Source organism: Pseudophryne corroboree, chromosome 1 (genome assembly GCF_028390025.1).
Source record: "Pseudophryne corroboree isolate aPseCor3 chromosome 1, aPseCor3.hap2, whole genome shotgun sequence".
NCBI classification, from domain to species: domain Eukaryota; kingdom Metazoa; phylum Chordata; class Amphibia; order Anura; family Myobatrachidae; genus Pseudophryne; species Pseudophryne corroboree.
The window spans coordinates 364,122,821-364,150,317 of NC_086444.1; the positions used below are offsets into that span (position 1 = coordinate 364,122,821).

At 45.0% G+C, this 27,497-nt stretch overlaps 2 protein-coding genes and 1 long non-coding RNA gene across 7 annotated transcripts in view; 1 reads left to right on the plus strand and 2 right to left on the minus strand.

Moving 5' to 3' along the window:
• IGLL1 (immunoglobulin lambda like polypeptide 1) overlaps positions 1 to 27,497 on the minus strand; it is a 687,880-nt gene that overhangs the window by 657,990 nt on the left and 2,393 nt on the right. The window lies entirely within an intron of this gene.
• On the minus strand, positions 7,603 to 24,496 carry LOC135071006 (phospholipase D A-like). Its single transcript, XM_063912968.1, has 4 exons — positions 24,419 to 24,496; positions 9,524 to 9,592; positions 9,235 to 9,447; positions 7,603 to 8,407 (listed from the first exon to the last, which is right to left on the minus strand). The coding sequence occupies exons 3-4, from the start codon at positions 9,416 to 9,418 to the stop codon at positions 7,719 to 7,721; spliced, it is 873 nt and encodes a 290-aa protein (XP_063769038.1). The 5' UTR covers positions 9,419 to 9,447; positions 9,524 to 9,592; positions 24,419 to 24,496; the 3' UTR covers positions 7,603 to 7,718.
• LOC134884382 (uncharacterized) overlaps positions 24,595 to 27,497 on the plus strand; it is a 98,808-nt gene continuing 95,905 nt past the window's right edge. Inside the window, exon 1 of the long non-coding RNA XR_010168537.1 lies at positions 24,595 to 24,885. This is a non-coding gene — a long non-coding RNA (uncharacterized LOC134884382). The remainder of the gene's footprint in view (positions 24,886 to 27,497) is intronic.

Here is a 27,497-nt window from a genome sequence, read left to right on the forward strand (position 1 = left end):
CGATATTATCTTAGACCGCAAAGCTATACCTCTAAATACACTATTACCGTGGAGCCGCTATGGCCGCTAGACTGAATGCACGTGCTACGTACTTTGTACGCTATTTGCGTACAGAGTCCTGCACGTGGTACGCACTTGGCGTACACACACCGCGCTGAGTGTACAGAGAACACACAGCGAGCGCACACACAATTGATAACCTTTAAACCTTGTTAATGATACAATGTAATGATATGCTTACACTTTAAACCCTTAACAGCAAAGTACCGCAATGATGTTATATCTTAAACCTTAAGTAGCGCTGACGGCATAAAGTACCCGCAGTGCGTACACCTTATCAATGCTTATACACCTTATACAGATAAATCTACTTTAAAGCCCATGCAGGAAAGTGAAAACACAACACTGAATTGTAGTTGAAACCACCGGGTTCTAAGGCCACAGTGGATTGATTCCAAAAGATAAAACAATACAATTTATACACTACAGGCTAACAAGTAAATCTAAACAGAATAATGGCTACAGAGAATGTACGTACGTGAGAATGTTTCGCAAGCGCAACCCGGTCCGATCCTCCGCCATCTGATAGATAGCGTTGTGAGCCTTCTGTCTGACTAAGCCTGCTGTAGGCTCTCTTTATTCACTTCATCCAAAACATAACACAATGGATACTGTAATCTCTTTGTCCATTGGACACAGGGATAGTCATTTACATTACAGGAGAGGTCATAGGTGGATTTGAATAGGTGGGCGATGTCTTTCCCCAACTGCTCTTGTGGGTGGTCTCCTCTGGATTCCCACCGCATACATAATATACAGTAAACACAGTTAATGTTCATATTCTACTTTTGCACATAACTATACGCAGGAACAAGCGATCTTTCTCAAACCAACACCAGAATGTTTCCCTTAAAATACCCTACAGCTGGATACCAAACACCACCTTGTAACCTTGTTCTGTCCCCTCCTATCCTGTAAAGGTGAATCCCTTTGTTCTGTTACTATTTTAAACAGCTATTTCTTTCTGATGTGGTGCAGGGGGCTATGTGTACAATGTGCACTATTTGGGTTAAATATGTAATGTTCTAATAACCCTCTACGCGCTCACAAACTCCGCCGTAAATACCCATATCACGCGCATGATCGCCGGAGAGATCCTACGCAAATTGCGGATACGGAGGACTGAGTGCACGAGCAGCGGGCATGTGCATGGGGTTAGTACATGGGGCATGCATTACAATATTTTTCGACTTTGACAATACCTTGCATGACATCCACAATTAAATGGGCAGAAAGCCCTCCACTTTTTGTTGAGTTAGATTCCCTTTTTTTCTATTATAGCAAAAGGTGCTTTATACAGTGTAGTATACTACATAAATCCACACCAAGACTCAGTCATAGGGTGAGTTGTATATGTAGTATGATGTCCACCTCCTTAATCGTACTAGATTCTCCACATAAAGAACAGCAGGCAATGTCTATGAAACAGTCTGCATAAAGTATCCTGCACTCCGCTACAATTGTGTCTTCTCTTCCTGAAGTTCTATGTAGTCTGACAGCTGGTATTTAATAACTGTATCAATCTCTGCTGTTGCTGCTGTGATGTTTCAATACTCGCCACATTTGTAAGTGGATGCCCTTAGTAGCCCAATTGTAGCCCTGCACTCTGCTACAATTGTGTCCTTCCCTTGCTGAGTTTCTACCTGATGTAGCAGCTAGTGTCCTGTGACTGCATTAATCTTAGCCACTTCCACTGCAAAGTTCCCTTTAGGTGATACAATGCAATTTATGAGGTTGCCAACAATACCCTTTGCGGCCTTAAGCTGTATATGTAGTAAACAGTGAATTTATTTCTCAGTTTGAATAAATTAGACTTTCCACTTCACTCCCCTCTTAAGTACTTAGGCTCTTAATACTGTCCAGTAGCATAAATATAAGTTATATACATTTCACATACAGTCTGTATTTTCTGATCTATGGTTGTCCCTTAGGAGTAATAACTGTTCAACTTCCGTACATAAAGGGTAATATGATCTATTCCCAGATCAGGCTTCAAACTTATTGAAGCTGCACTTTTATATAAAGAACTCCTTGGAAATGTTGTAGATCCAACTTTGTATTGTAATATTTTCCCCAAAAGAAGCTGTAGCCTATTGTTTTCCACAGTAAGTCTCCTCTAATTCTGCAGGATTTATACTTGGGCTGCCCTTTAAACAGATATCCTGGTTAAGAAATATTTCATGCTAGGCACTAGATGTGTTCACTGTTTCTGTTCTTTCAAGTCCCTCAGCTTAGTGATGGAACTATATAGTATACTTTAACTGACAGTTTCTTCTTATCACTTTCTTGCTCATTTAAAATACCACCAAATTATTAAACAATAAAGTATTTATGCAGATGTCACAAGATATTGACTTAGGGGGTCATTCCGAGTTGTTCGCTCGTTATTTTTTTCTCGCAACGGAGCGATTAGTCGCTAATGCGCATGCGCAATGTCCGCAGTGCGACTGCGCCAAGTAAATTTGCTATGCAGTTAGGTATTTTACTCACGGCATTACAAGGTTTTTTCTTCGTTCTGGTGATCGTAATGTGATTGACAGGAAGTGGGTGTTTCTGGGCGGAAACTGTCCGTTTTATGGGTGTGTGCGAAAAAACGCTACCGTTTCTGGGAAAAACGCGGGAGTGGCTGGAGAAACGGAGGAGTGTCTGGGCGAACGCTGGGTGTGTTTGTGACGTCAAACCAGGAACGACACTGACTGAACTGATCGCAGATGCCGAGTAAGTGTGGAGCTACTCAGAAACTGCTAAGAAGTGTCTATTCGCAATTCTGCTAATCTTTCATTCGCAATTTTGATAAGCTAAGATTTACTCCCAGTAGGCGGCGGCTTAGCGTGTGCAAAGCTGCTAAAAGCAGCTTGCAAGCGAACAACTCGGAATGACCCCCTAAGTTCTTTGCTGTTAGTAGTCTGTATTCTTATTAACTACCACAAGGTTATGACAGTGCTGTGATGTCTGTGATGTCTTCAATTCTAGCCACACGGTTCTATTCAAGTATATATACACATCACCTATATGGCATTTAAGAATAAATATTCAGTGTGGCACAAAAGTCACTATCTCTCCTCTCTGCATGAATACTGAGGGATACAGGAAGCTATATAATAGTAAGTGTGTGGCTCCGTCACAGTTCAAATCATCCACACTTACTGTACAGCCTGACAGTATTGTCCTGCACTATTTATGTCCTCTATATTATCATACTATTCCACTGAGCATAGCCATTTGACAGTTACTGAGGCTATTGCTCATTACATCGACAGTCTAAGCTGCATTGCTAGGTGTATTCAAACAGCTGTAGTGTTAAATGCAGTGTAGGTGGCAGTTTTCACTTACAGCCCCTCACGACTTGTCAGCACCGCTGTATGACGCTCCCCCGACTCCTTGTCCAGCCAGCCCATCAGGCACTCCCTCCACCGCTTACTAGAGCTCCAGCACCTGAACTCCGCCTCTGACGGGGAGGAGAAGTGGCTATCACCGGCATCAGTGTTGCTATGGCGCCGGCCACTTCCTCCGCTGTCACTGGCTGCCGGAGTTCTTCCACCTGGTTACTCCGCCTTCTGCCGCTGCTTGACTGGGGGGCACGGTGGGGGTCTGCACCTCAGCGGCGCCTCAGCACTGCCGCACCGCCATCGCCTTTCCGCCCGGCACCCGGAGATCACAGCCATGTATCCCTCTCTAGCGGCCGTTGCTGCGCCCCGCTCTCCGCCGCCTGGGCTGCCTTGTTCTGGCCGCAGCGCCTGAGCTCCAGCTGTCGCTGTGTCTACAGCCCTCAAGCAGCGCCCTCAGCTCAGACGTGCACACTCACAAGGGAATCAGCATACTGCCGTGCCGCCGTCGGGGAGCGCTTTTTATATTCTCCCCCGTTAGTGGCACGCGGCCCCTTCAGCCTCTCGTGGCCCCCCTTGTTTCCCGCTCTGCCTGCGTGAATCCTTGCTCTATGAGCGCGGGGACACTCTGGAAGCTTCCCCAGCTTCTTCCACAGTGCCCCGTGTAATGTATATTTAACCCCTTCAGCGCCGCTAGAAAGTGTTTGTCCCTCTATACTATGTACAGCAGTTCCTACCTCTCTATATTGACACTATTTTATACATCTTTTACCACACAACTTAATAAATCCATATACATATGCATACATGAACAATACACCATTATATATCATTTAATACATATCATTATATACACACTTTATACATGGCTACAAAGACTCATTCTGTCCTGGTCTGCTTTCCATTCCAGAGCCTCAGACTTTTCAGCCCAGTTGTCCTTCTTTAGTAAACAATATATCATGTCAAAATGGTGATATTTTGTTTGGCAGTAAGAAGTAAGGAAACATCAATACACTGGTATCTCGATGAGTTCCAGTATCTGTCTGGCTAAATATGCAAATAGCTTCACTCTTAAACAGAGAAATTAAACTGGTCAACCTGTCCCTAGACACACGAAGGCAACATAATGGTCCTATACTACATAAGAAGACTTCCAGAAATCAGCTAGAATTGCAGCAGATCATTAGACCCACAGTACTCCACATACCTTTGCCTTATGGAAGGACCCAGGTGCTTACAATTTCAGCACATAAGTCCTTCCTTAGCCTACTATTTGGTAAGCACTGATCTGATGTGGCTAGTTTAGTAACTATGTTTGTCACACAATAGTTTATTCTGTTTTATTAAGCACCTTTTGTGGAAAACCTCTGAAAAACTACAGTTTTCAGATGATTTTCTATTAAATTTCTGATGTATTAAGAGAGCCTCAAGATATAGCTGATATCTACTGCAGTTCTTCTATTTTTGATCGCAAATGCAATCTCCATTGCCAAATTTATCAAGAATTTTTAGCTTCCCTTTCTGGAGCTTTATCAAGATTTTTGAAGCTTCCCTCCTAATAGCTAACACGATTATGGGAAATTCTACATTCAAACGTCTATTTGACGAGCTTGGTAGACTGTTCTATATGGTATTTCGATTTTTACAACAAAAACAGAGGAGTTTGTCAGTATGGCAATATTGGTTTATTTTCAGACACTAGCTGTTGAGGCGAGTTTTACGCAGGCTTTATTTTCTTTTGGCAAGGCCTTGCATACAATATTAAAGATGAAGTGTCTATGAGGACTATCCCTACCAATCTGAATGACCTTATTTCCCTATGAGTTAGGATATTAGATCATAAGAAAGATAATTAGAGCATTCCCAATCCAGGAAGAAACATTCTTATAAGCATATTGTTGAATCCCCTGAATCTGTTGGTGAGCCTATGCATATTGACAGATCTAAGCTTTATGCTCAGCAGAGGCAGAGATGATGGGCTAACAGATTGTGCGTATCCTGTGGAGAGCCCGATCATAGTAACATAGTAACATAGTATTTGAGGTTGAATAGAGGCAAATTGCCCATCGTGTTCAACCTGTTTTAAGTTGTGATGATTCTACATACTTGCTAAATAATGTTTTATGACTAGTTAGCTACTATGACTCATGTTACCCACGGATTAACCACGTTGATATTTTAAAGTATTATAACCTTGGATAGCTTTTTCATTCAGAAATGTATCCATTCCTTTTTAAAATCCAATTGCAGCACCTGGCTGACAAGAAACGTAACACAACATGTGTGTAACCACAAATAATCACTGCAGATATAGTACGCACTGGGACGGGCGCCCAGCATCCTCTACGGACTAAGAGAAAAGGATTTACCGGTAGGTATTAAAATCCTATTTTCTCATACGTCCTAGAGGATGCTGGGGTCACATCAAGAACCATGGGGTTATACCAAAGCTCTAGGATGGGCGGGAAAGTGCGGCCGACTATGCAGTACCGAATGACCAAACGTGAGGTCAACCTCGGTCAAGGTATTAAACTGTATTACTTAGCCAAATTGTTTGCTAAAAGCTGCTCGGCAAAGTTGCAATGCCGAGACTCCCCGGTGAACCACCCCAGACGGGCCCACCTTTCTAGTAGAATGGGCCTTCACATATTTCGGTAACGGCAATCCTGCCGCGAAATGAGCATGCTGAATCGTACCACAGATCCAGCGCGCAATGGTCTGCTTGGAAGCAGGACACCTAATCTCGTTGGGAGCAAACAGGACAAACAGAGCCTCAGCAAAGGCATCGGTAGTCACAGGCACCACAAAAGGTTGGTACATGTGGAAAGAAGAAACCACCTTTGGTAGAAATTGTAGACGAGTTCCCAACTCTGCTCTATCTTCATGGAAGATCAAATAAGGTCTCTTGTGAGACCAGGCCGCTAACTCAGACCCTCGCCTTGCGTATGCCAAGGCCAACCTGACGACCACTTTGCAAGTGAGGAAATTCACTCCTCCTTACTTAAAGGTTCAAACCAAAATGATTGAAGGAACTGCAACACCCCATTAAGATCTCATGGTGCCACTGGGGCACAGATGGAGGTTGGATGTGCAACACGCCCTTCACAACAGTCTGAACTTCTGGAAGGGAGTCCAATTTATTCTAAAAGAAACCCACTAAGGCCGATTTTAATTTAGCCCAAGTTTAGGCCCGCATCCACACCTGCTTGTAGAAAATGGAGAAAACGTCCTAGCTGAAAACTCTGCCATAGGAGTCTTCTTGGATTCACACCAAGAAACTTATTTTCTCCAAATACTGCAGTAATGTTTATACGTTACCCCTTTTCTAGCCCGAATAAGTGTGGAGAATTAAATTCCGTGGGAATACCCTTACGGACTAGGACTTGGTGGTCAACCGCCATGTCGTCAAACGTAGCCGCGGTAAGTCCTAATACACGCACGGCCCCTGCCGCAACAGGTGCTCGCGCAAAGGAAAAAAGCAGGGATCTCCTATGAGTAATTCCTGAGATCTGGATACCAAGCTCTCCTTGGCCAGTCTGGGACCATGAGACTCGCTTGAATTTCCTTTTTATGACCCCAGAACTTTTGGAATGAGAGAAAACGTAGGGAATACATATACCGACTGAAAACACCCACGGTGTCACCAGTGTATTCACTGTTCCTGTTTTAGGGTCCCTTGACCTGGAACTCTGAAGCTTCTTGTTGAGACAAGATGCCATCATTCCTACTTGAGGAAATCCCAACGACATGTCACCTCTTCAAAGACTACTTGGAGGAGATCTCCCCTCTCCTTGGAGTATATTTACTAAGCTCCCGATTTTGACCGAGATGGTGTTTTTTCTTCAAAGTGTCATCTCGGTCATTTACTAAACACAAATCTCGGCAGTGATAAGGGCATTCGTATTTTTTTGAAGTCAACGGAAAAAAATACGAATGAATACACCATCGGTCAAATACGCCTGTTATTTGGTAGAACTCGGTAATTTACCAAGAATTCGTATTTGTATTTTTCACCGTGAAAGGTCCATTACGTTCATGTTCAAGATAGAATCGTAAAAAAATAAGACGAAAAAATAGACCTGCTTTTGAAAAGCGTGTTTACATGTGTTGCACCCTCACCAAAAATTACGCATATAATTGTGATACTTTAAAAGGTCAATAAGTACAAGATTAACATCTCACCCTCAGAAATGGTAGAAATAACGATTATCCACAACATTTTTATGTTTAAACCACAAATATGTTTATTAAAGTGTGAAAGTGTGTACATTGCAAACGTCAACAGACAGTGTTTTACCCATCTTATGCATCTGCCATCTGCAGAGGCTGGCTTTATTTTTTTCGTGTAGCCTTGGAGGCTTCAGAGGTGGCGCCAGGGACATGAGGTCTTGATCTGCTTGACCTCCTTATTGGGGAGGTCACTGGGGTATTTATTGGAGTTGTAGTTCCTGAGCTAGTGCTCACTTGTTGGGAGTGTAAAGCACTTATGTTGTGGCTTAAGTTAGTGAGTGTAGCATTTAATTGTATATTGGAGGCCGTGTTATTGTCTATAATTCTACCGAGACGTTCTGTAAGGCTATTGTTCCTTTCAAGGAGATGCAGGTAGTTTTGGTGTTGCCTCATTTGTTCATCCAGAATTCGCTGTAAAGTGGTCATCATGGTGCTGTTTTCTGCCCGCATTTGCTCCAGACAAGTCGCCACACGACTGGTTTCCAAATGTTCTCTGCTGAGATTTCGACTTATGCGTGGCATGTAATGTGGCAGACTTGCCAGCAGCTGATTTTGTCTTTGCAGACACTCTGAATTGAGCCTCTGGTGGTTTGCCCAGTTGGCCCAAAATGTCTGCTCTTCAGTTTGAGTCAGTGGTGTACTTGGGCTCATTATTGGTTGCGGACTTGTTTGTTGTGGAGGCGGGGCCACAGGTACCGTGCTAGGTTGCGTTGTCTGTAATGGGCGGAGATCCAGAACAAACGTGGCATCAGTTTGCAGTGTCTGCTGGTCCGTGGGCATGCTGTCATCATCTGTGTGTGGTATAAGAATACAACATTGTAGTAATATGCAACATGTATTTTATACTTCTATCATATTGCACTGCATTTATTATTCTGTTTGTCAAAAAATAACACACATATGTTTGTAACAAAAGCCACAACAAATATTTTTCTTAACGGAAGACCCTATTTTGTTTTAGGTTCGTGGTTTTGATTGATTTAAAAACATTAGACAATCAGGAATAGACAAAAAAAACAATCATGTACAAACCCTGTTGAAGTAAGATGGGGCAGAAAACACAACATGAATGGCATAGTAGACTAACATTTTTTTCTTTTTTGTAAGGTCGCAGGAGCAGGGACTTCTTTCCTCATGTTCCTTTTCTTTAATTTTTTAAACTATCTTATACTCCATACTCCCTTTGATGGCACCTAACACCGGCTTTTCTAAACCTGTCCTATTTTGTCCTGTAGTATAACTGTGCTTTTCAAGGTTTGCAGATTTAATTATGTACTGTGTTATGGGCGCTGCGGATCCCTTGTGCCGCCATATAAATCAAGGAAAATATTAATAATAAGATTAAAACCCAATAAGCAATGATACTCATGTGCTGAAGCTTGCCCAGCAGATTATGGTGTGCACTTTAATAAGCATTATATTACTGTATACCTCAAGTGTGCACTCATGTAGTTTGGTTGCTTTAGTGAGGAGGTGTTCAGCCCTTTACATTAATGTTTGTTTTAGTAGAAAAAAAAATTATACTGACGCTGCATTACTGTGTGTTTGTTTCGTTGACATAATTATCAGAAGTACACTGTGTTTGTAAGTGTTCAGATGTGTTATTTTATGGACTCACCAGCCAGATGAGGGGATTCTGCTTCCCGTGTTGGGGAAGGTGCCAGTAATTGTGATGGTGGCCTTAAGGACACAGTAGAGATGCGTCTGTGAGGGGGAGATGCAGATGTGGCCCTCGGGAGATCTGGCCGTGGTCTTTTCAACGCCACGTGTTTGCGGCTGGATGTTGGTTGTCCTCTGCGCATTTGCGGACTAAGGTGTGGCCTGGATGGGACTATGGAAAAACGCAATACATTAGTGTATTTAAAAAAAATATATTTTGGCTAAAAAAAACATAAAGGATACTTTACCTGTAGTAGCAGCAGCATCCTCCTGTGCAACATTTGTCCTGCTACTACGGGCTGCTCTTCTTTGTGACACTGAAAAATATTTAGCATTATGGTATGTATTTTTGCCAAAACATTTACAACATGATAATCAACATTAGCCATGTAGCCATTAGGAAAATCAAAACCATACCTGTGTTTTGAAAATTGTTATTAAAAATAGTCCGCCATATATTGTCGTCAGCAAGTACAGATATAATATACATATAATATACAGATATATATACAGATATAATATACATCTAAAAATACAACAACATGACCACACCTGCTTACTTTACCAAAAACACCTATGCTTACTACAACATAGATGTTTGCCACAAACAAGGAATGTGCAGTAAAACACTACATAACAAATGCTATATTCAAATACCACATATGCTTACAACTTATACATACAGTAGAACTGACAAAACTCAGCTGCAGAAAATATACCATCTGATACTGAAAACAAAAAACCATGCTAAGCACATTCAACATAAATGGATAAAGGTAATGGTTACAACTAGGAACACAACGTTTTACACACATCACTACTTCAACAATTTGTACCAGACAATGTAAGCCAATATTAATAGGTTTAAACATTAAACTATTAAACTGGGAACATACAAATTGCAAAAAATACAGTATGGTCTAAGCCCCATATGGCACACATGATCGTTCCTTTTACATCACGTAAATGATGGTGAAAATCCCCCCCAAAAAAACACAAACATTTCATATGTCATAATACATATCCCTCACACACAAACACATTAAAACAACACATCCTCAATGCAACAAATATGCCAAACACTAAAAACAATTTTGCCCACATTAAAACAATTACACTGATAAGAAGAAACAAAACAATACTCACCATCCTGCCTGGGCCGATCAGAATCTCTGACATGAGTGGCACGAACAACTTCGTGTGGAATAATGCGACGCACGGGCTCCTCCCACTCAGCATATGTGGCAATGAAAGGATGGCCACCCCCAGTTTGTCGGGCTGACTTTGCCTCCTTGGCCATCTTTGCCTTTACCCTGCGCTTTATGTCATAAAATCGCTTTCGGCAAGTGTCCTCAGTCTGCCTCACCACACCCTCTCACTCACCTCCTCCACCTCACTCACCTCCTCCCTCTCACTCACCTCCTCCACCACACTCACCTCTGACTGGGACATAATCAGGACAAACAACAAATAACACTGAGAAAAAAAAACAGTAAACACACTCCTCCACTACCACTACACACCACACACACACACACACACACACACACACACACACACACACACTCACAATGACAATAGACCAGAGGTTCTCAAACTCGGTCCTCAGGACCCCACACAGTGCATGTTTTGCAGGTCTCCTCAGAATCACAAGTGAAATAATTAACTCCACCTGTGGACCTTTTAAAATGTGTCAGTGAGTAATTAATAAACCTGTGCACCTGCTGGGTTACCTGCAAAACATGCACTGTGTGGGGTCCTGAGGACCGAGTTTGAGAACCTGTGCAATAGACGTTAAAAAAAACAAAGACAAAAAACTAGACAGACTTTTAAATAACTACACAACAAGTATGACAAGACTACTTACACACACAGTACAGCACTCAACAATTGCAAAGAACCTCCTCCAAACCGCCAAAAACTCCAAACAACTCACCAACTCCTAACACACCTTCCTCTCACTTCTCCACTAACTAAACCCACGAGGTGTGGCCGGTTTGGGGTGGATTTATAGTAATGAGCACAGACACTCCTCCATCACGAAACAAATCAATCACGGACGAGTGACAATAACGAAACTTAGAAAAAAAACGCGGCCGGGAACGGATAAACACTGCCGTAACCGAAAAATGACGCAGTCGGTAAAAAAAACGCATAACACGGCCGCAAATCTACAAAATCGGCCGCATTCTACCTTTGAAAAACACGAATGACATCGACATCGGAAAACACGAAAATTTCAAATACGACAGCTTAGTAAATGAGTCGTAATCCATTCAAAAAGTTGCACTTTTACACATTCGATGTCATTCGTGTTTGAACTTTAAGCTCATTCTGAAAAATACGAATTTTAGTAAATATACCCCCTTGATGGAGAACATGCCTGCCTAGGAAGTCTGCTTCTCAGTTGTCCACTCTTGGAACGAACATCGCCGACAGAGCGCTTGTATGTTTTTCCGCCCAGCGGAAAATCCTTGTGGTTTCTACCATTGCTGTTCTGCTTTTCGTTTGTAGAAAACTGTTGTAAACGGCCCTTAACTCTAGACCGTTTATGTGGTGACAAGTTTCCTAACTTGACCATCTTCCTTGGAAGTTTTCCCCCCGTGTGACTGCCCCTCCGCCTCGGAGGCTTGCATCCGTGGTGGTTAGGATCCAGTCCTGGATCTCGAACCTGCGCCCCTCTAGGAGGTGAGAACTGCGCAGCCACCACAGGAGTGAGATTCTGGTATTGGAAGACAGGATTATCCTCTGGTGTATGTGTAGGTGGGAACCGGACCACTTGTCCAACAAGTCCCACTGGAACACCCTGGCATGGAACCTGCCAAACTGAGTGGGCTCGTAGGCCGCAACCATCTTTTCTAGCAACCGAATGTATTGATGAATTGACACTCTTCCTGGTCTCGGAATTTGTTTGACCAGACTCTGGATCTCCAGAGCCTTTTCCTCTGGAATAAAAAACTCTCTGTAGTTCTTCCAGCAAGTTCAGGAGCCAACCATGTTGTTGAAGAACTGTCAGGGAGAGTGAAATGTTTTGCACCAACTGGTTCCTTGACCTCGCCATTATCAGGAGACAGTCCCAGTACGGGATAATTGTGACTCCTTACTAGCGACGGAGAACCATCATTACAGTCATCACCCTGGTGAAAATCCTTAGAGCCGTGGACAGACCAAATGGCAACATCTGAAATTGGTAATGACAACCCTGAATTGCAAACCTCAGGTAAGCCTAATGAGGAGGAAAATGTAATTAGGCCTCCGTTATGTCTACTGAGACCATGAAAAAAAAACTCCTTTTTCCAAACTGGAAATCACTGCCCTGAGAGATTCCATCTTGGATTTGAATTTCTTAAAGTATAAATTGAGGGATTTCAGATTTAGGATTGGACTGACCGAGCCGTCTGGCTTCGGGACCACGAAGAGGCTTGAATAAAAGCCTTCTCCCTGTTGTGACAGGGGAAACCAGGCCAATGACCTGATCCTGATACAACCCTTGTATTGCGTCGCATACTACCTCCACGTCCGGAAAAGAATCGGTCATTTGAAAAATTGGTGAGGAGAAATGTCTGGAAACTCCAGTATTTGGGACACTGTTTGTAAAAGCCCCCGGTCCAGGTCCGTTCCAGGACTGACTGAAGAGTTTTAGACGCGGTCCCACCAGTGTGGGCTCCTGCAAGAGAGTCCCAGCGTCATGCGGTGTATGTGGCAGAAAACAGAGGATGATCTCTTCTCCTGTGATCTTGAAGAGGTTGCGGACCTCTTCCCTTTTCTCCCTCCTCTACCTGCAAAGAAAGAGGAATCTGTATCTATTGGGCCGAAATGACTGCATCCGACAATGGTGTGTCATCATCCCTAGTGAGGGAACATAGGGCAAGAAGGCGGACTTACCAGCGGCAGCTGTCGAGATCAAATTAACTAGGCCGTCACCCAACCAGGCTTCACCTTCATAAGGAAGAGACTCCCTTTCTTGAAGTCAGCATCAGCATTGCATTGGTGAATCCACAACGCCCTCCTAGCCGAGACCGCCATGGAATTGGCCCGTGAACCCAAGAGTCCTATATCCCTTGCAGTCCCATGAAAGTATGCTGCCATGTCCTTGATATGACCCAACATAAGGAGTATTCCCCAGGGTATCTACATCGGATGACAAGGTACCCGACCATATTTGAATACTGCTACTCCCCCATGCGCATGTAATGGCAGGACTAACTAACGTAGTCGTGGACACATAACTAGAATATAACGTAGCTTCCTGCATACGATCCGCTGGATTTGTGACAGGGCCCCGTGCAGAACAGGGGGCGACTCCCACTTTATTCTGTCCGCGACGGAAAAAGAAATAAACAATCAGAATCCTCATGAGGATTTGAAACAATCTTGTCAGGGCTGACCCAGACTTTCTCACACAGAGCTCTCAGCACATGAGAAGGAGGAACGATACCTCAGCTTTCATTATATACACACACACATATATATATATATATATACACACACATATACATATCCACACATAGACCCCTCTGTCAGGAACAGCCAGAGTCCTCAGTGACATCTTTAATGTGCACTACTCATGTACTGAATGCTCTTATTTTTTTAATTTTTTGGCGGATCTAATCAGGAAACATTATGGTCGACATAGGAAACAGTATCCGTGTCGATATCAGGGAGTAGTAACTGTGCAAAATAACACTTTTGCGATCCCGAAGGGTCTGAGGGAAATATAGCTATGAACATGACATTCTCCATAGATATTCCTACGTCTGTGTTTGGGACACAGGGTTATGCAACCTTACTTATATATATATATATATACACACACACACACACACACACACACACACACACACACACACACACACACACACACACATATATGCCCTTTCTGATATGCAAATTTTTACCCAGTCAAATATTGGTGGTGCCTACATGGCCACCCACACACGTCTGTGTCCCTAATATCGTTTCCTCTTGGGGAAAATATTCAGCCACTGACATGTCGACACACATGTACCAAGTACCATCAGGAGCCGGCGGTGCGGACAGGGTCACTCCCACAGCCGTTTGTGGGAGGAGCACTCAGCCTCAGACATGCCAACACACGTGTACCAAAACCCACCGACACACCGGGCATATAGGGGACAGACCCACAGTAAAGTCTGTCAGAGAGACACAGAGGACGATTGCCAGCTCACAACCCAGTGCCTAATCACCGGTTCTGAAACACTAAGGAATGCCCCAGACCTGCAGCACTTTTATATTAAATATATTGCATGTGCCCCCCCCCCCCCCGTTTTGCACCCTGATATTTATTCAGATGTGTGAGGAAGGACCAGCATGTCTGCATAGAAAATGGCGCTGAGTTGTGTGAGCTGAGAGGACTAAGCCCCCCCCCCCTCAATGGCGCGCTTCAGTACGCTTTTTTAACTAAATCTTTATACTGGCGGGGGTTAGGACAGTGCCTAGGCACCTATGTCCCCTCTTGCCAGTCTTATTTTTGAGGTTTATATGCTGCCCAGGGCGCCCCCCCCCCCCCGCATGGCGCGCAGCATGTGATCGCTGTGCGGTACCTCATAAGCCGTCACTGAAGTCTTCTTTTCTTCTTCTACTCACCTGTCTTCTGACTTCTGGCTCTGCAAGGGGGGTGACGGCCGGCTCTGGGAATGAGCCGCTAGGCGTACCTAGTGATCAAACCCTCAGGAGCTAATGGTGTCCTGTAGCCAAAGAAACAGAGCCTTGAAACTCACAGAAGTAGGTCTGACTAAGTCCCACAAAGCAGGCCGACTGTTGCCAGCAGTTCACCCTGAAAATAAAAAACCTAACATAAGTCTTTTCAGAGAAACTCAGTAGAGCTCCTCAGAGTGCATCCAGTCTCCCTGGGCACAATTCTAAAACTGGAGTCTGGAGGAGGGTCATAGAGGGAGGAGCCAGTTCACACCCATTCAAAGTATTAAAGTGCCCATGTCTCCTGCGGATCCCATCTATACCCCATGATTCTTGATGTGACCCCAGCATCCTCTAGGACGTATGAGAAAAATGGCCTTTATCCGTATTAGGCCGTGTTAATCTATTTAAAATGGTGATGCAACCCAAATTTTTATATGCCCTACACCACTCTCCAATTTATATTCCAAAAAAGATATTCAGTGTAATTGAGGGTGTTCTGTCGTCATTTATTTCGGGAAATAAACCAGCATGAGTTTCTATTAAGACATTGCATAGATCACAATTTACAGGGGGAGTGAGTCTTTCTAACCTGAGAATTTACTATGTAGCGGCGCAATTGTCTCATCTATCTGGATGAACTACAGCCTCGATGGACTTGACTATGGTGGGATTTCGGGTGGTCATTCCGAGTTGTTCACTCGCTAGCTGCTTTTAGCAGCATTGCAAAAAGCTAGGCCTCCACCCTCTGGCAGTGTATCTTAGCTTAGCAGAATAGCGAACTGCTACTAAATATTTTCTTGCAGTTTCTGAGTAGCTCCAGACCTACTCCTAGATTGCGATCACCTCAGTCCGTTTAGTTCCTGGTTTGACGTCACAAACACGCCCTGCGTTTGGCCACCCACTCCCCCATTTCTCCAGACACTCCCGCGTTTTTCCCTGACACACCTGCATTTTTTAGCACACTCCCGTAAAACGCTCAGTTACCACCCAGAAACGCCCCTTTCCTGTCAATCATTCAATGATCAGCAGTGCGACTGAAAAGCGCAGCACGAACACCAGCAAATCTACTAAGTTTTGTGTTAAATAACTTAGCGCATGCGCTCTGCGTACCACGCGCATGCGCATTTAGCAACAAATTGCAGCATAGCGAAAATCGGCAACGAGCGAACAACTCGGAATGACCACCTCTGCCTGAGCGGATGGAGTGCTCTCCTGTTTTTTTCTCTTTCTCCTCTTCAACTTCTTCTCTCTGGCCATTCGGTTACTGGTTTGCCTCCTTTGCTACGTCAGGCTTTATTGATCTTGCGATATGCACATACTCTTTATGATTGGTCTGGTCAAGATAAATATACCCCATTGTGGTTTAATAATTCATATTCTGAGCTTTGTCAGTTATCACTAGATAATATATGGATTATTAAGGGAGTTAGAACAGTGGGTCAATTGTATCATGATGTAATATTCAAATCTCTTCAGCACTTAAGAGGAATATGATATATACCAAATACTGCTCTATTTAGATATTTCCAACTCAGACATGCTGTACAAGCCCAATTTCCTCATGGTTCGCTGACAATTTCAGATTCACCTGTTAAAACGTTGCTAACTACATTAGGCCAAAAGGGGAAATATATCTGCCGTGTACACTAATTTGAATTATAGACTTAACCCGGAACAATTAAATGGTCTCCGTTCTAAGTGGGAAATAGATCTGGGACCCCTATCTGATGAACAATGGCTTCAAATTATTGGATCCCTTAAATATACTACACCATGTATTAGATATAAGCAGGTATTTTTCTATGTATTACATAGAATATATCGCACTCCTGTATCTCTGCAAAGGGCTGGTCTCAGAGATAATTCTTTCTGTCCCAAATGCCAGGCTGCTGATGCCGGGTTCTGGCACTTACTATGGGGCTGCCCTGCAATTTCCATTTTTTGGAGTGCTGTGTGGCAAGATATAACTCTGACCACTCCTTCCCTTCCTGCATTAAATCCTAGTATATGTATGTTTGGGTTGGACCTTGAAGAAACACACTCAGTCACAATATATAAATACGTCCTATGCCTCACTACTTTAGCAAAAGTTATTATAGCGAGGGTTTGGTTTTCAGCTGAATCACCTACTATATGCCAATGGAGAGCACTGGTGAATGATGTAGCTAGACATGAGAGGCACATGTACAAAACACGTGGATTTACTCCTAAATTCTTCGAAAAATGGGACCGCTGGTGTAGCTCTAGGCTGGGCAGGCCAGAACTGTGTATGTAGACTAGGAGTGAGGTTAGCAATGCCTGTTCTAAGGACACTGGTGACGTTTTTGGAATTGTCTCCAGAGCTGCTGGAAACTTTATGTCTGCTGAAATTATTAGGAATTGGGATATCACAGTTGTTAAACTTTGTATCTACTATTGATGGGAATAGGATTGGTGGTGCACCCATTATTTTCAACAGCTCCCATTCAGATTCAGTTTGGGGGCTGCAATTGCTGATAAACAGGCTGTACTGACAGTTGGAATCCCATAGGGGGAGCCATGAGAACTGCAGTGGTTGTGGTATACCCATCGAGGGAGCCACGGGTGGAGAAGCAACATGGTCAGCATTTTTTGTCAGCAATGTAGTAAAAGATGCCCAAGGGGGTTCTTGCACCAGTGCTGGAGGGGCTGAGGTGCTGGGGGCACCAGACAGGCTGTGCACTGACCATCCTGTGACAATTCTGGACCTAAAATGTCTATGTTACAGGTTTTACATGCTACCAATGTAGAAGTCCCAGTCTGCTTGGTCTTGTAAAACATAGCAGAAATACGGTATACACTCACAAATATGACAATGTGCAGTGTGTAACAGTGATGGTATGTGATAAAGTGCGCACACAATATAAAATATACAGTATAGTGTGGCAATTTTTAACCCAAAACACACCGGTTTTTAAGGGCTATTGAGAGAAAAGGGGAAGGCAATTTTGGACAGTAAAGAGATGTGAAAACATGCAGCAATACTAGCATAATCACATACAATGCTGAATAAACAATTTAACTGCAATGTGTAATGATATCAACTACTCTGCTCTGTAGAAGAGACTTGGTAGGATGCAGCGCTTTGTATAACCTGCTATGTGGTAGAGGTATACAGGGAGATTCTGCCCACCACTCCCTGAGACCTGCAGAGGTCAATGAATGGCTTCCAGCATCTCTCTGAGTAGGATGAGGGAGGAGCAGCCCATGGCGGGAGGACCGCTGTGGAATGGCACCCTGGGCTTGGGGGAGGGGCCTCTGGGGAAGCTCTGACCTCTCCTATGCTGTCCCCAGCGCCAGTATACATTACAGCCCTGGTGGTCTAGTGTGCCCGCAGGAACACTTAATGGTCCGGGAGCACCTCAGCGCTGCTGGTCCTCTCCCCAGACCAGCAGTAAATGGACTGCGCTATACGTGGAGCCCGCAAGCAGGAACCCACATTACCTGTACCCCAGTGATTTGGTTGCAGCCCTGGGTGCCCCTGTGTGTCTGCTAGTGAAGGTGTATCGCCAGGGGTCCTGCCGAAATTACGTACCCAGTTGTGTTGTGGCCTGGCATCCTCTGGACTGCCAGATGCTCATTGCTCAAAAGAAAAAAAAAAAAAAATTTAGAAAAGTAAAAGCTTGGGCTGATGTGTACAGCCCCTGTTCAGTTTGACCAGCTCCATGCTGGCACCAAAAAAGAAAATGAAGTGCCTGGGCATGGGGTGGTATATGAAGGAAGAGGAGCCCAGTGCATCCTGGAAGGCTCACCAAGCTTTATTGCTTGTGTGAGAGTGGCGGTGCGGGTGCAGTGCCCGCTGCCGTGCAGGTGTAGTCTTGCTGCTCAACTCGCGCCGCACCTTCACCTTCAGGTCACGGAACCTTCAACGGACCTGGAACCTTCAGTTGGACCTGGACACGGCGATCCCCTTCCAGATGCAGATGACAGACGAGCTAGGAAGAAAAGTGAACCAATTAAGGAGTATCAACTCTTCTTCCACCGAAAAAGAGGATACCCAAGGGGTGGCGGTGACCTTCACGGTTGGGTAAAAGCTCATCACAGGCCAAAGCCTCAGCCACTCAATTTTCACCTAACAGCGCTCTCACGCTATGATGCACCCTGAACCTTGCACGGCCGTGCAAGGTTCACTGTACCGGCGCACAGGAGACAGACGGACAGAGGGACAGAAAGACACAGATGATGCTCACCGTTGCCAATCTTGTACTGGGATCTTCCTCTTCACTTACAGGTCCCTGTAAGGAGGCAAAACAAACAACAGCCATGCAGGGCCGAAAGCTACCCTAGTGTGCATCCGCTACACTAGCTTCATTAACAGAGCCCTCAAACTAGCTCAGGTGTATGTGGTGCAACACAACTATGCACAAACTGTAAACAAACTCGGTCCTGCACGGAAACAACAATCCAATAACACAGTACAGTACAAGAATATACAACGGTGCTGTCCCTTTAAGTTCCTATCTGCTTACTATTGTGACTACGTGTGTGGAGCTGGACCGCTCCTCCACACAGGGGAAAACTTTCTTTAAATTACTGGGGAGTGGGCGCCGCACAACCTGCCCACTTCCCCTTGTTGCTTAATTGGGCCTACTGCTCAGAACGTTACGGGGCTCAGGTCTTTGGGCCTACCTACTTTGGGCACGTTGGCGTGGCCTGGGCCTAGCGCCCAGTACCACCCAGGGAGGCACTTATTAACTGGGCCTAGCGCCTCCTAACTGCACGCAGACCAGGGGCCTGACATCACCCACGGCCCTAGACCCCGCCTAACATAGGTGTCAAATGGGTGACCTGGGCCTAATGCCCAGGGTCACCTTATTCCCTAATGGGCCCCACTTTGAACTAGGGCCTAGGGTCTAATTGTCCTACAGGCCTATTGCTTGATCTTGCCCACGGGCCTAGTGCCCACCTACCTTGCGCCACAGGCTGGGGGCCTGACTATGCCCACGGGCCTAGTGCCGTACCCTGATGGACTAGGGAGGAGGGGTGGGTGACAGGCGCCCTCACCGAGGGCCTTCCTGTACAGGTGAGAGAGGCACCAGGGGGAAGCTTCATCAGCTCTCTTCCTTTCCACCCCTGGTGGCCTCTCCGGTCCTCCTCTTCACTCTTCTGCTTCTGACCCATCCTGGCCAGCAGCGCCGCCACCTCTTCTGTGCATCCAGCCACCGCTGGACATCTTCTTCCTGGATGCTCGCATCTTCTAGCCTCTTCCGCGGCCTCTGGAGCTCTTCGCCGCTCCTCCGCGGCCTCCTCCCCACTCTCCGTCCCGGCGGCGTCTGACGTCAGTCGCCAGGGGCGGGTCCTATGACATGGCGAGCGACGATTGGCTCACCGTGGCCGCCCATGATTAGCCGGTGCTTCGTGAGCCGTGATTGGCTCATGGAGGGGGCCGGATTTGAAATGCCCTGGCCGCGCTTCCCATTGGCTGCTGAATCGGCGCCAAATTTGAAGCGCCGCCACCGCGGTGCGGTCAATCGCCACTTCTGGTCCAGTGCAGGGAACCTATACACAGTCCCTGCACTGGACACCCGCCGCCGCTGCACAACCAGCGCTGGGGACAGACAAGCTGCCCCAGCGCTGTCTATAGCCTGGAACTACAGGGGACACAGATCCTCTACACTCTGCTGGAAGCCTGGCGCTGGGAGCGAACACACTGCCCCAGCGCCTACACACATCCCCACATTTGGTGCCAGTCCTGGTCTCCACCAGATCATACCCAATGTTAACCTTGTGGAGACCATTGACCCCAAAGAAATCCCTGTTATAGAGCAGTAGCATAGTGCAGCCTGAGAGACCTGTGACTGAGAATACACTGAATAAACGCTTTTGTTTGTTGAGAACTTTGTTATACAGTAGTGAGCTCTGTTGTTGCTGAAAATTGAAGTGGTGTTTTACACTCTATTGTTGGATGCGGAATGACCCCTGTTGTTCAAAACAGTGAATTGCAGTGCTGTACAAAAATACAATATAATTATTTTTTACTCCTCTTCTACTCCAGCCATATGCAGAATTTTAGGCATCATTCCTGTTCAGCATTATGCCCTTAAATGAATCAATTAAAGGATGGCTGTCACCAGTTAATTATTATGATTCATCCAGTAGCCAGTATACTGCATTTTCATCATCTGCTGCAATATGCAATGTAATCTGTGGTGTCAAACTCATTGGTGATTATGGTGACATGGCCCCAGTGTTTTGGGCCAATTTATCCTTTTCTCTCTTTTTCTTTGTATTATTCTAATCACTTTTATAGTCAAAACTCTGGAGTAAAAAGTCTATAGCAGCCTACCTTTTCCGCACATCTCTGATCAAAACTCACCAAGTTTCCAGCAGTTCATACTGCTGCATCTTTGTATAATACCCACATGAATCATTTGGCTCATATATTGGGGTACATTTACTAAAATGGGAGTTCTATTTAAGATGGGATGTTGCCCATAGCAACCAATCAGATTCTACTACTCATTTATATAGCACCTTCTAGAAAATAAAACCTGGAATCTGATTGGTTGCTATGGGCAACATCCCATCTTAAATAAAACTCCCATCTTAGTAAATTTACCCCATTGTGTGTAAATATGGCTCTGGTACTAGCCAATGCCTTTTGAGCCATTTTCCTCGCCGCAAATCCCTGATGTGTACGCACAGCTATGGGTCATGTGCAGTGTGAAAATTAAGAGTTCGATACACAGTACCGACTTGCATGCAACTCTGAATCAGCCTCAAAGAATCTAATTTAGCAATGGATTAAATTATGCACCAAACATATATGTAGGAAAAGTAGAGATGAGCAGGTTCAGTTCTCAGAGAACCGAACCCTACCGGATTTCACCACCCAAGGCCGGATCTGACTCAGAAACCAGAACGAGGCAAAACGTCATCATCCCGCTGTCGGATTCTCGCTGTGTTTGGATTCCATATAAGAAGCCGCACGTCGCCGCCATTTTCACTCCGGCATTGGAGAGTGTAGAGAGAGAACGTGTCTCCGTCCTCAGTGTCCTCAGTGTCCGTGTTTTGTGCTGCATCTATCCAGAAACAGTGGTTGTGTCCTCTGCTGCCATATGTCCAGTGCTGCTGTATAAGTCCAGTCCAGTGGTGCTGTGTTGTGCTGCATCAGTCCAGTGGTGGTGTCTTGTGCTGCATCAGTCCAGTCACAGTGGTGGTGTCCTCTGCTGCCATATGGCCAGTGCTGCTGTATAAGTCCAGTCCATTGCAGTGGTGCTGTGTTGTCCTGCATCAGTCCAGTGGTGGTGTCCCTGTGCTGCTGTATATGTCCAGAGGTACTGCCGTATATGTCCAGTGATCTTGTCATATATGTCTATTGATACTGACGTATATGTCCAGCGGTACTGCCGTATAAATCCAGTGATCCTGCCGTATAATTCCAGTGATCCTGCCGTATAATTCCAGTGATCCTGCAGTATGAGTCCAGTGATCCTGCCGTATATGTCCATTGATACTGGCGTATATGTCCAGCAGTACTGCTGTATAAATACAGTGATCCTGCCATATATGTCCATTGATACTGCTGTATATGTTCAGCGGTACTGCCGTATAAATCCAGTGATCCTGCCGTATAAATCCAGTGGTACTGGCGTATATGTCCAGTGATCCTGCCTTATATGTCCATTGATACTGTCGTATATGTTCAGCGGTACTGTCATATAAATGCAGTGATCCTGCCGTATAATTCCAGTGGTACTGGCTTATAAATCCAGTGATCCTGCCGTATAAGTCCAGTGATCCTGCCGTATAAGTCCAGTGATCCTGCCGTACGATTCTAGTGATCCTGTCGTACGATTCCAGTGATCCTGTCGTACGATTCCATTAGCACTGGCGTATAAATCCAGTGATCCTGCCGTATAATTCCAGTGATCCTGCTGCATAATTCCAGTGGTACTGGCGTATAAGTCCAGTCCAGTGATACTACCATATATGTCCAGTGGCACTGGCGTATAAGTCCAGTGATCCTGCCGTATAATTACAGTGGTACTGGCGTACATATCCAGTTCAGTGATACTGCCGTATATGTCCAGTGATCCTGCCGTATAAGTCCAGTGATCCTGCCGTATAATTACAGTGGTACTGGCGTACAAATCCAGTTCAGTGATACTGCCGTATATGTCCAGTGATCCTGCTGTATAAGTCCAGCGGTACTGCTGTATAAATCCAGTGATCCTGCCGTATAAGTCCAGTGAACCTGCCGTATAATTCCAGTGATCCTGCCGTATAATTCCACTGATCCTGCTGTATAATTCCAGTGGTACTGGCGTATAAATCCAGTGATCCTGCCCTATAATTCCAGTGATCCTGCCGCATAATTCTAGTGGTACTGGCGTATAAGTCCAGTCCAGTGATACTACCATATATGTCCAGTGATCCTGCCATATAAGTCCAGTGATCCTGCCGTATAATTACAGTAGTACTGGCGTACAAATCCAGTTCAGTGATACTGCCGTATATGTCCAGTGATCCTGCCGTATAAGTCCAGTGGTACTGCCATATAAGTCCAGTGATCCTGCCGTATAAGTCCAGCAGTACTGCCGTATATGTCCACTGATCCTGCTGTATAATTCCAGTGGTACTGGAGTATTAGTCCAGTGATCCTGTTGTATAATTCCAGTGATCCTGCTGTATAATTCCAGTGGTACTGGCGTATAAGTCCAGTGATCCTGCCGTATAATTACAGTGGTATTTTTAGAAAAGCACCAAGTCTGAAAACTACCTTGGTAAAAAGTGCCCAACCACTGAGAAAACCAATGTACACCGTTAGATCAAAGGGTTTCTTTCGGTGTGGGTTGTGTGCAGGTTGCAGGGGTATACAAACAGGGACCAGTAAAATCACAGAATTATCCATCAATAATAATAAATGGAAAATAAAAGATTTTATTACATGTAACAGCTCTAATGTAGTTTATGCAGTAAGCTGCAATTGTGGGTTGTGGTATATAGGGCGTACCTCAAAACCTTTGAAGGTACGCATCAGTGAGCATTTACGTAATATTCGAAATGGACTCACAACTCACTCCCTGTAAGAAGAGCACTTTAGGACGCACCATCAGGGCAATATAGGAACCATTAAAATGTTCTGCGGTCTTAAACATATAAAAGGTCATTGGAGGCGGAATGACATAGCCGATCATTTAGCTAAGGCTGAAATTAAAGCTATTTTTGACTTAAGTACTTTGAAACCGGGCGGGTTAAATTCCGATTTTGAGGTTAAGTGGTTTTTAGAGAATATGTTCACTTTTTATGTTAGGATATGCATAACTTGTTTTTTATTGATATAATGCAATTTTAATAGTTTTTTTTATCTGTTTTATCGATAGAATGGTCATGTTTACATATTACGTCACCGGATGTGACGTTACGCCGTTCTGTTACTAATAGATTACGGGACTTCTTTCTTTATGGTTATAGACACATGTGATGGCTTAAAACATCAGAAACCAACGAGGATGCAGTACCTGTCAAAACGAGTAACGGGAGAGGTATTTTTACACAGCACAGGGACCGGAAGTGACGCGACGACCCGACTCCTAAGTTGTGATTGGGCGTTTAGTTACTATGGCAACCCGGGTATACGGAAATGGACTCCGGGGTTTTGACGCATGCGCAGCAGGACCCGGGGGGGGGGGGGGGGGGTAGGAGTGATTTCTGTATAGGGTCCAGCTGCGGATACAGGACTCGGATTGGTGCACGGATATTTAAATTTGGACCATTATGGAGGGATCAGTATTCTGACCTGAACCTTGAGAAAGACCCTAGAACGGGGGTAGAATCGCGTTGGTGTTCCTGTGGTGGCGCTAGTGAGCGGAGCATTATGATCGGGAAGCAGCAGTTACGATCGCGAGTCGTGTGGGTATATCCGGATTTCCCATATTGAACACATGCGCTGATAGGGACTGTTTGGCCACAGTTCCCGTTTTTTCTGGTAACTACCTGTCTCATATGCTGCCTAAGGATTGTGTAAAATCTGATCCTACTATGTTATTTATGTATATGTGTTTGTATTAAAACGTTACTTAACTATATACAATTTTTCTTCATTGTTTTTATGACATTGTACCTCCAATACTGAAAAGTGCACGGAGTGAAAAAGATCAAAGGAATAACGGATAGCGCTGGCAAAGTGGACTCTCCAAAATTACCTTTTTTTTTTTTTTTTCTATGCACATGTGGTGAGGGGTGGAGGAGACCTCATAGGAGAGATACACTTTATCAGCTGCTTGTATTGCGCACAAAGTATTTCTATAACTTTTAATCTAGTACTGGCGTATAAGTCCAGTGATCCTGCTGTATAATTACAATGGTCCTGGCGTATAAGTCCAGCGGTACTGCCGCATATGTCCAGCGGTACTGCCGTATAAACACAGTGATCATGCCGTATAATTCCAGTGGTACTGCCGTATAAATCTAGTGAAACTTGCCAATATGCCATTTACGACACAGAGTGGCAAGGAATGGCTAAGGCCCTGGCCTATATTCATGACTAGTGGTTGAGCTTCACATGACGATGGAAGCCCTGATCCTCCCGCTAGAAAAATGATAAGCGTTAAGATGGAAAAAGCACAGCAAAGAACTGTGCATTCTAAGATGGTATCACAAATCCCCAAGGAGAGTCCAAGTGTGTTGGTTGCGATGCCTGACCTTCCCAACACTGGACGGGAAGAGGTGGCTCCTTCCACCATTTGCATGCCCTCTGCAAGTGCTGGAAGTAGCACCCACAGTCCAGTTCCTGATAGTCAAATTGAAGATGTCACTGTTGAAGTACACCAGGATGAGGATATGGGTGTTGCTGGCGCTAAGGAGAAAGTTGACGATGAGGATTCTGATGGTGATGTGGTTTGTTTAAATCAGGCACCAGGGGAGACACCTGTTGTCCGTGGGATGAATAAGCCCATTGTGATGACTGGGTAAAATACCAAAAAAGCCACCTTTTCAGTGTGGAATTATTTCTCCACAAATCCGGACAACATGTGGCAAGCCGTGTGTTGCCTCTGTCAATCTGTAATAAGTTGGGGTAAGGATGTTAACCACCTAGGAACATCTTCCCTTATACGTCACCTGCTGCACATTCAGCAGAAGTCAGTGTCAAGTTGTGAAACTCTGGGTAAGAGCGTAAGCAGTCTGCTGACCCTTAAATCCCTTCTTCTTCTTGTACCCAAGCTCCTGCAAGCCACACAACCAACTCTCTCAACGTCCACTTCCTCCTCAGTCAGGAACGTCCGTAGTCCTGCAGGCCATGTCACTGTCGAGACTGAGGAGTCCTCTCCTAACCGGGATTCCTCCGGAGGATCCTTGAGTGGTACGCCGTCTGTTGCTGTTGCTGCTGGGAGTCTATCGTCATCTCAGAGGGGAAGACGAAAGACCACTTTTACTACTTCAACTAAGCAATTGATTGTCCAACAGTCCTTTGTGAGGAAGATGAAATATGACAGCAGTCATCCTTTTGCAAAGCGGGTAACTGAGGCCTTGAAAGTTATGTTGGTGTTAGACGTACGTATGGTATATGCCACTAGTTCAGTGGGACTTAGAGAATTGTTTGAGGTACTGTGTCCCTGGTATCAAATACCATCTAGGTTCCACTTCACTAGGCAGGTGATACTGAGAATGTACAGAGACATCAGAAAAAAGAAGTGTCTTCAGTGTCCTAAAAAATGCAGTTGTACCCACTGTCCACTTAACCACAGACATGTGGACAAGTGCACAAGTGGAACAGGGCAGACTAAGGACTATGACTGTGACAGCCCACTGGGTAGATGTATGGCCTCCCGCAGCAACAGCAGCGGCACCAGTAGCAGCATCTCGCAAACGCCAACTCGTTCCTAGGCAGGCTACACTATGCATCACAGCTTTCCGTAAGAGGCACACTGTTGACAACCTCTTACGGAGGGACATCATCACACAATGGCTTACCCCAATTAGATTCTCTTGGGAATTTGTGATATCGGACAAAGTCGCCAATATTGTGCATGCATTACATCTGAGCAAATTCCACCACGTTCCATGTTTTGCACATACAATTAATTTGGTGGTGCACAATTTATTTATTTTTAAATGACAGGGGCGTGCAGGAGATGCTGTCAGTGGCCCAAAAAATTGCAGGCCACTTTTGGCATTCAGCCACCGCATGCCGAATACTGGACCTGCCTCCTGAACCTGCCCTGCCATCACCTGAAGCAAGAGGTGGTAACGAGGTGGAATTCAACACTCTATATCAGGCATGTCCAAATTGCGGCCCTCCAGCTGTTGTGAAACTACATATCCCAGCATGCCCTGACACAGTTTTGCGGTCAGAGAATGCTAAAGCTGTGTCAGGGCATGCTGGGATGTGTAGTTTCTCGACAGCTGGAGGGCAGCAGTTTGGACATGCCTGCTCTATGTGCTTCAGAGGATGTAGGAGCAGCAAAAGGCCATTCAAGCCTATACATCCACCTACAATATAGGCAAAGGATGGGGAATGCACCTGACTCGAGCACAGTGGACAAAGATTTCCGTCTTGTGCAAGGATCTCCAACTCTTCGAACTTGCCACATGTGAAGT

What these genes read in the sequence shown, in the direction of transcription:
- LOC135071006 (XM_063912968.1), bottom strand. Translation starts at nt 9,418, where the DNA reads ATGCGCAGAGGACAACCAACATCCAGCCGCAAACACGTGGCGTTGAAA. An exon ending in AGAATCCCCTCATCTGGCTG is followed by an intron (nt 8,408 to 9,234) that starts GTGAGTCCATAA and finishes TACCACACACAG; the next exon opens with ATGATGACAGCATGCCCACG.